At 36.9% G+C, this 12,533-nt stretch overlaps 1 protein-coding gene across 3 annotated transcripts in view; it reads left to right on the plus strand.

Moving 5' to 3' along the window:
• myom1a (myomesin 1a (skelemin)) overlaps window positions 1-12,533 on the plus strand; it is a 29,248-nt gene that overhangs the window by 1,797 nt on the left and 14,918 nt on the right. For all 3 annotated transcript variants that reach the window (XM_065276473.1, XM_065276475.1, XM_065276474.1), the window contains exons 3-17: window positions 1,461-1,589; window positions 2,080-2,257; window positions 3,350-3,507; window positions 3,607-3,699; window positions 3,918-4,006; window positions 4,576-4,611; window positions 4,728-4,889; window positions 5,026-5,187; window positions 5,730-5,871; window positions 5,957-6,156; window positions 6,233-6,289; window positions 6,410-6,534; window positions 6,618-6,801; window positions 8,524-8,698; window positions 8,837-8,958. In XM_065276473.1, the coding sequence (XP_065132545.1) occupies window positions 1,461-1,589; window positions 2,080-2,257; window positions 3,350-3,507; window positions 3,607-3,699; window positions 3,918-4,006; window positions 4,576-4,611; window positions 4,728-4,889; window positions 5,026-5,187; window positions 5,730-5,871; window positions 5,957-6,156; window positions 6,233-6,289; window positions 6,410-6,534; window positions 6,618-6,801; window positions 8,524-8,698; window positions 8,837-8,958 (2,012 nt within the window). The remainder of the gene's footprint in view (window positions 1-1,460; window positions 1,590-2,079; window positions 2,258-3,349; window positions 3,508-3,606; window positions 3,700-3,917; window positions 4,007-4,575; window positions 4,612-4,727; window positions 4,890-5,025; window positions 5,188-5,729; window positions 5,872-5,956; window positions 6,157-6,232; window positions 6,290-6,409; window positions 6,535-6,617; window positions 6,802-8,523; window positions 8,699-8,836; window positions 8,959-12,533) is intronic.

The following is a 12,533-nucleotide window of genomic DNA, read 5'->3' on the forward strand; positions in this document are numbered from 1 at the left end:
CCCCTAAAAAAGTGCTGCTTTACCCCTTAATAACACATACCATGCTGCTTTTCTAAAGACTTTTTTTGGTTTGATGTGCATCATGAAGTTACCCCATAACTTTCATTATAACCTATTGATTTTTTGTCAACTGCTATAAAAGTGTTGCAGTGATTTATTTCGAAGGCTTAGAAATCGTTAAAGAAGAAGATATTTTAAATTCTGTTTAGAAAAAGTACTAAGACTGCTGAAGAAATAGTGGTTATTGATGTTCTCTGTGCAAAAGTAGCCCAGACCTGTGCATTTTTGTGGCTTTGATGCTTACAAAATATTTATGAGCTTTGGGACAATGTTTATATTTATTCAGATCAACTTTTGTTATAGAGGAAGATGTTGAGGACTGCTTAGCCCAGTAAGAATCTGAGCCTCTGTGCAAGTTATAAATGGTCTAAAAATTATTTATAGTTATTGAAGCTTGAAAACACATTAGTTTGGATGGACTTTAACTGTACATTTATATTTATGCAGTTTCCTTTCATCCAAAGGGACTTGTGCATTACAAGCTATACATTTTTTTAAACAGTATATGTGTTCCCAGAGTTCAAATGACGTTTTGCGTTGCTAACAAAATGAGTAACTATATACAGGAGTACATGAACTGTAAAATGTTTGCTACCTAAAGGAGAAAATTACTCGGAATAGATTGTGTCTGCATTTTAAAATGCATTTAGCCACCTGAAACTCTTTTTACTTGGATTTGGTTTGTAGTCTTTTTTATATTTAATAATTGTAGAATATTTTTATTGGCAAAAAATATTGAATTGTTGTGATTAATGACGATATTAACTATTGTAATCTGTTCCTTTCCTTGTTTTGTCAGCACCCCTGTATGTATTAATCATAAAACAAAGCCACAAAGTGAGTGTTGTAATCTAGAGATATTTTGTTAAGTGTAAGAGAGAGAGAGGGAGAGATAAAAAGATCAGAATGGTATTCAAATAGAGCCCAGTGCTTTATCCACCTGTCTAATGCCCCATAATATTGTTGGCAGTAAGTGACTGACATAATCATTTGGATACGATGAGGTTTCTCTTCTGATTTGGTGTGTTTTTTAGTTTCCCATCCGATCATGATCTTTCTTTTTAGATAACAATAAAAAAATCATAAAAGTAGATAAAATGTGTAATAATGCGTTACACAACAACAATGTGGTAACATGGTCAGGTGCTGTATAACCAAGACCAAAACGTTTGTATCAGTGGTTTGTTAAAATGCTGTTGCTTTTCTTTCTCATTATTACATTTTGAATGAATGCTTAATATAGTGGGCGTCTCTGCAAATATTTACATTCCACTAACACACTAAGACTCTCATTCATCCTATTCCACTAACCCTCCTGTAATATAAAATATTTTAATTCAATTCTTCAGTTTATCCTCTTAGTTTCACAGTGTTTCTTTAACTTGACTCATGTTGTTTAGGGTCAAGACATCGACCAAGAAGAAGGAGAAGAAAATAAGCTCAGTCTCCAAAAAAGACAAGCGGGCTCGCCTGGCAGTGGACACAGAAGAAGAGGTCATTGGATACGTTGTACCAGTCTTTAGAAGCAGGTGGTTGCATAGTCACATAAGGACATAGTTGATTTGGTTTGTGAAAGTGTTTTGGTGCACATTGTAGTTGTTAGTAGTCTATTAACAAAGTAATTGCAACTGAACTGTACAAATAAGATAAGATAAGGTTGCTGGTTCAAGTCTCAGTGCCGGCAGGTTGCGACTGGGTTGTGTTTTAGCAAGGCACATTTCCCCAATTGCTCCCATGGTACTGCAGTAATAGATGACCTCTGTTTCGGGTGGATGTTTGTGTTCACTACTCGCTGGATTGGTTAAATGCAGAGGTCACATTTTAATGAAATACATGACAATCACATCACTTTAGCTGATACAGCTGGTCACAAACAGTATACTTAATCTTCATTTAGGGAAAATGAATAAGGAATGCAATCTACTTATTAGTAATTTTAACTTATCATAATTATATAAATAATTATCTATTAACAACAATATATTATTAGTATTTGCTAATTCATTTGATCTTGATCAGTCATTTAGCCACAAAGGAGCTGATGGAGAGCCAGGAGGAGGTGAAGGAAGAGGGCGTGGGGTATGTCGTCATGAGAAACCTGTTCTCCAAGGATACCGAATTTAAGACGAGAACTTACAAGAAGACCCGGGAGACCAGTATAAGAGAGTCTGCCGAACGTTTAGCTCTGAGCAGAAAGGTTTGACCTAATACATGCTAAAATATATTTTTGTATAACCTCATAATGTTTCTTCAAAGGAATAGTTCACACAGAAATATTCACCTCTTTCCAAATGCATGCTACTTTTCTTTTTATTTGGTGAAACACTGGAATGTAAAAAAATGCTACTTTTGACCATACAGCAAAAACGACCATTAACATTCTAATTATACAGGTTTGGAACAACATGGCGGTGAATGAATGGTCACAAAATTGTAATCTTTGTAATTGTAAAACTATATTGAGTAAAAGCTGTCTTATTTGAACAGGCGTTAGTAAACTCTTTTTCTGTTAAAACTTTTCAACAGTGTCAGTATTAATCTACACAATCTCATGGCAATTTGTACGTATTTTATGAAGTCGTTAAAGGGCGCCTATGGTCCGATTCACATTTTTACATTTCCTTTGGTGTGTAAGTGTGTATTAGTACATGTTAACAATATGCAAAAGGTACAAACCCCGAATTAAACGATGACGCGAGTTATCGTCTCCAACGTAAATCTTTTCTTGGACTACAACAAACACACAGATCGTAGGCAACAGTTTACTTCCAGGGATTGGTGATATAAGACAGACATTATCATAATTCCTCCCGCTTGGACTCACAGCCTGTAAATTAACTCCTGTTAGCAATCGAATCTTTTAAACATGGTAAGGAGCGTCACATTTCCGGCTGACGTCAGAGCTTTACAGATAGCTGTCCAATCAGGGACACAGAGCTTTTCAAATCCGTGCGTTTCAGTAAAATCTAGAGCCACAAAAATGTACGGTATGTGGAAAATAATGCATTTTTGTAACCATAAACCACGTGAACACATTGTATTATACCAAATACACAAAATACCGTTGTTTTTTAGCAATGACATAGGTGCCCTTTAATTCATCTGAATTTGTACAATCTCATGAATTTACTTTCAACCCAGTGATGTTAGGTTTGGGGTGGGTTTCATTAATGCTTTATGTATTAGTACGATTCATTTCAAATTTGATAAAATATGTACGAATTCCCATGAGATCAGGTTGGTATGTTTATATGATCATTATTTGAACATTATCATTTTTGTACTCAAGATACATGAGAAAGATGAATTCCAGAGAAGGATGAATACGGACAGTTTGACTCACCCGCCGGAGTTTATCATGAAACCACGTGGCCAGACCGTTTGGGAGGGAACCAATGTGACGCTGCACTGCACTGTCGCTGGATGGCCCAAACCCCGCGTGGCCTGGTCAGAAACATGCAGAATGTTATAAAAGCTTAGCATAACTGAATTCCAGTGTAGTTTTTTTTTTATTATTATTTGCCATTGATCTAATTTTGCTTTCAGGTACAAAAACAATGTTGTGATCGATGCAAAGGCTCACCCTGAGAAATACATCACAGAGAGCCAATACAACATGCATTCTCTGGAAATCAAGAAGTAAAGAAAGTTTTTATTAATTTAATAATGTGTACGAAAGTAGACATTTTGTCTAAGTTAAAATAATTCCTTATCAAAGCTAAATATGTGGGATGATTTTTTTTCTCAATTATTGTCAACAATTTGACAAAGATAAGAATAACTGGCTAACATCAGTTTTGCTGAAACATAATATTAATAAAACATGTTTATTTTATTTTTATTCTTGTGTATTACAGCTGTGATTTTACTGACACTGCTGAGTATCGGATCTCTGCTCTCAATATAAAAGGAGAAAGTTCTGCTTTTGCCTCTGTCATCATTAAAAGTGAGTATTGAACACATATTTCCTTTTAGACTTATCATATTCACATGTACACTTTGGCATGAATGCGTTTTTTTTTTGTAAGAATCAAGTTTTTTAAGTTAATGAAGCTTATATTCGACTGCTGTATGCCTGTAAGTTCTTCTCTATGTCTAATCTATCTACTGAATGTAGGAACTGTGGTTGAGGTCATTACAGTAACGTGTAACTTACTCTGGTTTACAGCTGCCGTTCTCCTGACAGTCTATTTTAAGGCCACTGCAGCATCTCAGTTTGACCTGTGCTATTTTAAATCTCTGTACAGTCTTATTAACTGTAGTGTACCCACAATATCTAATATTGTATATTTAACATTTCTGTAGCTCAGTTTATAAAGTGCTTCTCAGAGAATGCACATATTATAATTTACTGCATAAGTGTACTATAGGCTATATGCATAAATGTAAAACTGTTAGGTGAGGTATATTTTTCAGATGTTGATTGCAATATTTGGAATGAAGCACATGGCTTTGTTTGTAATGCAAAACCTGTATGTTAGTTTGTTACATGAAACCTTTGTGTTTGTGTTCAAGGGTTCAAGGATGAAGAAAAGGTGATTGAAAGGCCTCGTAAGTGTCACATACCATATAATTCTCTTAATAAAGCTTTATAATTCTGGGCACATGAACTTGTGATTTTTTTTATACATTACAAATCCCTTTGATCTGCTTATGTTTATGTTCAGATGGTTACAGTTCTGAATATGGCGTCACCTTCAACACCACCATCATTGACAAGTTTGGCGTTTCATTTGGCCGTGAGGGAGAGACCATGAGTTTGGGATGTACGGTCATTGTCTACCCCGTTGTCAAGCGCTATCAGCCAGATATTGTTTGGTACAGAAATGGTGAGCTTATTTTTAATTGTGCAAATCCCATAGTGTGCCATTGATTTGGAGAGCTGTATAATTGTAAAAAATACCTAATAAACAATAAGTTTCATACTTAAGTACCTCTTACAGTTGATGTTAACTTATTCACCAGGTGTTGCCTTGTCACCTTCTAAATGGGTGACCATGCATTGGAGTGGAGAGCGAGCGACTTTGACCCTTGTGCACCTCAACAAAGAAGACGAGGGTCTTTACACCATGCGTGTCAACACTAAGTCTGGCTTCGACACTTACTCTGCCTTTGTTTTTGTGAGAGGTCAGTCCTGCTACATTCGACATCATCTGCTGTATAGGAAGTACATGAATTAACATGCATAATGTCTATCTTTATCTCATCGAAAGTGCATTAATGTTGCAAAATTAACTCATATTTGTATATATGTTTTCGTTGCATGGGCAATGTCTACTGCATCTTTAAGAAGCAAGCTGTCACACGTATTAGGTTTCAGTTTGGGAGTGCTGCTTCTATATTTGGTTAATGGCACCATAGAGAGCCAGCGGGGAGGACAAGTTAACCTTAATCCTTATAATATCTTTTAGTTTATCTAAATAAAAAAATTGTGGTATTATCCTGGTAATGGATTTCAGGTTTTTTTGTCTCATAACTCATAAATGAAGTGTTTAATAGAGGCCTACAATTTTATGGGGCAGTTTCCTGGACAGGGTTTAGATTGGTCATTGGTCATAGTCTTTTATCAGTTTAGCTACAGAAACATATTTGAGATATGTGGCCCAGTCAGCAGAAGCATTTCATAATTAAATTAATCATAATCCAACTAATTTGTGCGTGTTCATCAGATGCTGACGTGGAGGAGGAGGGCGTTCCAGTTGCTCCTCTTGATGTACGTTGCCATGACGCCAATAAAGATTATGTGGTTGTCACCTGGAAGCAGCCAGCGGTGGAGGGCAGCAGTTCTATCATGGGCTACTACATTGACAGGTGAGTCATATGGCATTTAAGAGCCCATCGCCAGTTTGATCATAAATGCCATCTCCGTGCTCCTCACTGAAATGCGTCTTTACAGGTGCGAGGTTGGCACTCATCACTGGGCTCAGTGTAATGACACTCCAGTAAAATACGCCCGTTTTCCCGTCACTGGGCTTAATGAGGGACGCTCCTACGTATTTAGGGTGCGTGCCTTCAATAACGCTGGCGTGAGCCACCCGTCTCGTCCCTCCGACCCCGTAGTTGCCATGGACCCTTCAGATCGTGCTCGTCTCAGAGGTGAGACATAAGACATGGGTTATAAAATCTAGTGGATTCGGTTCTATATAAAAATCTTTTCTTTCTTCTGTCACAGCTGGTCCCTCTGCTCCATGGACTGGAATGATTAAATTCACAGAGGAGGACCCCACAGGTAAGACCTCATTTCAATTTTAGAAGTTTTGAAGACAATATAAAACATCATGTGATTCTTTATTCAGCCAGCACTGTGAATATTTGGAGATCTCTGCATTATTTACCATGTCTATTTCAGTGGGGGTGGTCCCTGGTCCACCCACTGACCTGGCTGTCACTGAATCTACCAAGAGTTACGTGGTGCTGAGCTGGAAACCACCTGTGCAGAGAGGACATGAGGGTGTCATGTATTATGTGGAGAAGGTAAATCAGACTAATGAAGAATTTGTCTTCATATGACACATTCTGTTAGATTTCATCTTGTATGTGTGTAACACTTTTATCAGTGTATGGAGGGTGCTGACACCTGGCAGAGGGTAAACACCGGGATGCCGGTGAAGTCTCCCCGCTTTGCCCTCTTTGACCTCGCCGAGGGAAAATCCTACAACTTCCGTGTCCGCAGTTGCAACTCTGCTGGTGTTGGGGAGCCATCGGAAGAAACTGGAGCAACTACTGTGGGAGACAGACTGGGTAATGGCACTTGACACAAAAATAAAAATAGGTGCTAAAGAGTGTGTTTCAGTCGTTATATTTAGTTTGCCACTGAAGGTAGTGTCTCAAAGAGGCCATAACTTTAGGTAAGGTTGTAGAGTTTTTCTAAAGTCCACTTATAATGTTATGGTTTCTTGCACAAGAACCGTCTTGTTTTGGTTTTACATGAGCATTTTTCACCCTCTCACTGACCTTTGCTGTTTTTACTACAGTACCTTTTGAAGACCAACATGTAAATGTTCATGTAAATGAACAAACTTGAAGTGACTGAGTTATTTTGGATGAAAAAAAGAGTACAATCATCTTATCAAATCATTATCAAAGCGGCATATTTAAAATATTTCATATTCCTGTGAAAAATCCTTACTTTAGGCATTTTTTGTTATGAAATAGCTTGAATGTAACTCTACACCCTTGCTTTATTTAGTATATGCAGATCATGAATATGCAAACTAAGCCCCGCCTCCAGTCAGTCACACCAGCTCCCTTTATACAAATATACTTTGTTGTAGAAAACAGGCAGTTTTAAACCACGTTTTTTGAAAACTACAGTTTTAAAGAGCTCCTATGGTCCAATTCAGGATTTTAGTTTTTTTTTGGTGTGTAAGTGTGTATTAGTACATGTTGAAGAATAAGTCAATTTTCTTAAAAAAAAAACCTTTGTTCAGTCGTGAAGAAATTATGCTTTTTGAGGAAAACATTCCAGAATTTTTCTCATTTTAATGGACTTAAATGGACCCCAACACTTAACACATAACTCAACACTTAACAGTTACTTTTTCTCAACACTTTTTTTCCTCAAAAAAAAAAAAAAAAAAACATAATTTCCTCTGGACTGAACAAAGAAAGACATCAACATTTAGGATGACATGGTGGTGAGTAAATTATCTGGATTTTTTTTAAGAAAATTGACTAATCCTTTAATGATATGCAAAAGGTACAAACCCTAAAGTAAACAATGACGTGAGTTATCGTCTCCAACATAAATCTCTTTTCTTGGACTACAACAAACACACAGATTGTAGGCAACAGTTTACTTCCTGGCATTGTTGATGTAGACAAGACCGACATTATCATAATTCCTCCCGCTTGGACTCATAGCCTGTAAATTACCTCCTGTTAGCATTGCATTGTGACCTAAACTTTCAAACATGGTAAGGAGCGTCACATTTCCGGCTGACGTCAGAGGTATTCAGGCCAATCACAACCTACAGATTAGCTGGCCAATCAGGGACACAGAGCTTTTCAGATCAATGAGTTTTGTACAAAATCAGTGCGTTTCGGGAAAACGGTATATCTGAAGCTACAAAAATGTACGGTATGTGGAAAATAATGTGTTTTTTGAACCATAAACCATGTGAACACATTGTATTATACCAAATACACAATAACCTTGTTTTTTAGCAATAAAATAGGTGCACTTTAAGGAGAAAATATTCAGTAGTGGTTTTGACTGATGAATTTGCTGAATGTGATTTGACTTAAGATATATTAAAACAGTACAAACATTATTTTCACTACAGGGAAGCTTTAAAAATGTTTTTTCATTACATGGTTTCTTCAAACGTGAGCATAAACATTACACACTGTGTACCCTCATAATACCCTCATAGTTCATATCATTGTTTGTTTATTTATATTAAAAGAAAGTCATCTCTGATTATTTATACTTGCTAATTGTCTTTTTGTCTTTGCTTTCAGACCTGCCCTCTGTTCCAGGGCCTATAGTTCCCATCAGAAGCACTGAGACATCTGTGGTAGTGATCTGGGGGGCATCCAAAGAGGTTAAGAATCTGGTGGGCTATTATATTGAGGTCAGCGTCAATGGCAGCGGCATTTGGGTTCCCTGCAACAACAAGCCAGTCAAAGGCACCAGGTATGCTGTTGACCATTAAACTGCAGTCAGCATGTACTGTATTGTTACTTTAGAACCTGATTTATTTGCTATTGCACCATGGATTCATAAGACTAGCTGAGCTTTTCTTTTAACATGCCAGTGTTTTATGTTATGCAGGTTTGAATGCCACGGGCTGAACACTGGAGACAAATGTGTGTTTAGGGTGAAGGCTGTGAACGCGGCTGGATACAGTCAAAGCACTGCAGAGTCTGAGGCCTGCATTGTGCAAGCAGCAATTGGTGAGTATTGTTGCAGCTGTCAGAGCAACTGTGAATTGTAACTGAGCTTCACAACACTTCACAACTTCGTACGTGACACTACTCTCTACATTTTTCAAGGGTGTGAGAACAGATCAGTTGTTGTTTTTTTTTCAAACAGTATAGCTTTAAAAAGCTAAAGTTTCTCAGCAAGTGAGAAGACCTTTATGTTTATGCAACTTTTATCTAAAGCAACATTATGACCAGTTTATTATTATTATTATAGTTAAGCTATAGGAATGACTTTCTTAGCATTTTTGACTTGTTTTTAGTACAAATATCTAAAAAGTCAAAATTGTAGACAAAAATATATAAAATTTAAGTGAATTTGTGTTTAAAACAAGCAACAAATATGCTAATGGGGTAAGAAAAAAACTGTTGAAATAAGTTTACTTTTTTTAAACACCTAATTCAAGGAAAATTCAAGAAAAAAATTGCTTAAATTTGTATCATTTTTTTTCTAAAAACTAGTTATTTTGCTCATCAAGAAAATGTATCCTGATTTAAGAATTTTTAGATATTTCTACTGAAAGCTACACAAAAATACTAAGTAAGAAAGTATTTTTTGCACTGTATGTGCTAATAACTAACCACACTCTCTTAAAATGATTATGGCATATTCATTTCAGTCAGTCATATACTGTATAGAGAGAGATATATTTTTTTATGTATAATGTTGTAGTTATTAAAAAACTCAATCTAATAAGCTATTTTTAAGCTACATTTATGTGATCCTGTAGCTTTCTTGATAGAGCATTGTGTTTGCAGCACAAAGGTCATGGGTTCAATTCCCAGGGAGCTCACATACTGATAAATACAGCAGGGAAAATAAGTTTTTGACACAGCACTTTTATCAGTAAGGGGATTTCTAAGTGGGCTATTGACACAAAATTTCCACCAGATGTAGCCATCAAGCCAAATATTGAATTCATAAAAAGAATTTAGAGCATTTAACTATACAAGTTGAGTCATAATAAATAAAGTAAATGACACCGGCAATAAGTATTGAACACATAAAGATAACAAGGTGCAAAACAGCATAGAAAGCCAGGAGATCACCTGAAATCTGTCAGTAATGAGAGAGAAACCCTGCCCCCTGTGAGCACTGTGGGGGCCATTATCCGGAAATGGATTAAAGTTTGCGAAAGAGCATTTGGAGAAGCCTGTGGATTATTGGGAGACTATAGTATGGTCAGATGAAAGCAAAATTAAACTTTTTGGCAGTCTTTCTACACACCATGTTTGGAGAAGAAATGGCACTGCCCACCACCCCAAGAACACCATACCAACAGTTTGGGGGTGGAAGCATCATCATATGCTTTTCAGCAAGGGGTATGGCCGAGTTCATATTATTGAAGGCAGAATGATTGGAGAAATGTACCGGGATATTCTGGATAAAAATCTGCTGCCAACTACCAGAAAGCTGAAAATTAAAAGAGGGTGGACAAACACAAGGCCAAGAAAACAAGAAGTGGCTTCAAAGAAAGAAAATCAAGTTGCTTGAATGGCCCAGTCAATCACCTGACCTAAATTCCATAGAAAATCTATGGAGAGAACTGAAGATCAAAGTTCATAAAAGAGGCCCAAGGAACCTTTTAAGATTTAAAGACCATTTCTGTGGAAGAATGGGCCAGAATCACTCCTGAGCAATGCAGACAACTGGTCTCTCCATACAAGAGGCATCTAGAAGCTGTAATCACCAACAAAGGCTTTTCTACAAGGTATTAAATAAAGTGTGTTCAATACTTATTTCCTGTGTCATTTATTATGACTTAACTTGTATACTTAAATGTTCTGACTTCTTTGGATGAATTTAATATTTGGCTTGATGGCTACATCTGATGGAAATTTTGTGTCGATAGCCCACTTAAAAATCTCCTTACTGATGCTGATGTGTCAAATACTTATTTCCCCCGCTGTTTGTATATGTGTGTGTGTATATATATATATATATATATATATATATATATGTAAACCACTTTGGATGAAAGTGCCTGTCAAATGCACAAATGTAAATTTTTATGTTAGCTTTTAGTGGTAACTACTTATTTAAAAGTATAACTTGACTGTTGTGAACTGCTTTTGTATTTTTAAGCCCCCCTAACCTAGAAAATGCACTTTTAAATGTGTTTCTAGCACAAAATAAGTCACCAGTATGTGTGCAGAAACATCCTGTTATTATACAAATCCATCCATTTTTTGTAATCTCCTTCAAACTGCAACAGTCACACAAAACAGGCTCCAAGCAATGTGATGTCACATAACGCCCCAACCATAACCACTCACAGACTCCGCCTCATGAGCACATAGTTCAACCTTCTGCCAGAGACACATGTTCTGATGTAGTCCAATTCACATTTGTAAGCGCTCTACCCCATACTTTGCATACAGGGAGGGGAAAAGAAGCTTTCTTTGCATGTATTGAGAGATTGCAGCTAAAAATGGCCATGTTCATCATCGTAAAATGAAAGATATGTGGTTTATTTTGAGCTGAAACTTTACATTCTGGGGATACCAGAGACTATTTTAATATTGCTGAAAACACCTAGGTTAGGGGCCCTATAAATAATTACACGCCTTGCATGCTATAGTTTCAAAACTTTAGTTTCCCAACTCGGGTCAACATGATGTAAACATACTGTACATGCTAATAAAGTCAAAAACCTTTGTCTACTTTGCTCACAACAGCAAGAATATTCTTATTGCTATGAAAAAGAAACAACTACAGATCTATTTAGACCTGTGATTTATTTTCCCCTGATTTTTGCCGTCATTCTTAGCACCTGATCTCCCTTACAGTACAAGCACAAACACCTCTCTCAGATTCTCTGTAGATGTGCAATAGCATCTCTGACCTAACATCACTTTTATGTATGTGAAACCACTCATGTTTGCATATCACCAAGATGAAAAGACAAAACTGAGCTTGCACGCTGCATGGACGACTTATTAAACCAATTCATGCTGTTGCATGTCACGCTGTCTTCACTCATTTCATTCCCTCAGAGAAAATAAATCATTACCTGAGGAAATCATGCATGACACAAACACCTACTGTAGGTACTGAGATTTGCAAATCAGGAAGGTGAAAGAGACAACAGCGATGTCTCATCATTGTTCCCTAAATGCAAATCGGACTCTGTGTGCCTGTGCTGTATGTTTGTTTTTGTGAATGACGGCAGGGTGTGTAATGCAAGCCTGTGCATGAGCAGGGTGGGTGAGAGAAGGTCATCCAGCGTCCTGTCAGAGTTTGAAGAGCACTGTAAGTAGACTTGTTCAGAATGACAAATCTATGTGTATCATTATGTTAAAGGAGCAGTATGTATTACATCCCAAATACATACTTTGCTTAGTTCAGGTATGCTATACCCAGTTATTCTCTTTTTGAAAGAATGTCGGAATCATCAGGGTTAACGCTTGACGGAGGGCGTGTCTAAAGCGTGGTCCAGACGCAATCGTCATAGTGACAACAGCTAATCACAAATAACCACAACACAAGAAGGCGGCTTTTGTTTTGACAGCTAATGGACGTTTGGTTGATAGTGTAGCTCTGGTGT

This window comes from Paramisgurnus dabryanus, chromosome 6, assembly GCF_030506205.2.
Source record: "Paramisgurnus dabryanus chromosome 6, PD_genome_1.1, whole genome shotgun sequence".
NCBI lineage: Eukaryota > Metazoa > Chordata > Actinopteri > Cypriniformes > Cobitidae > Paramisgurnus > Paramisgurnus dabryanus.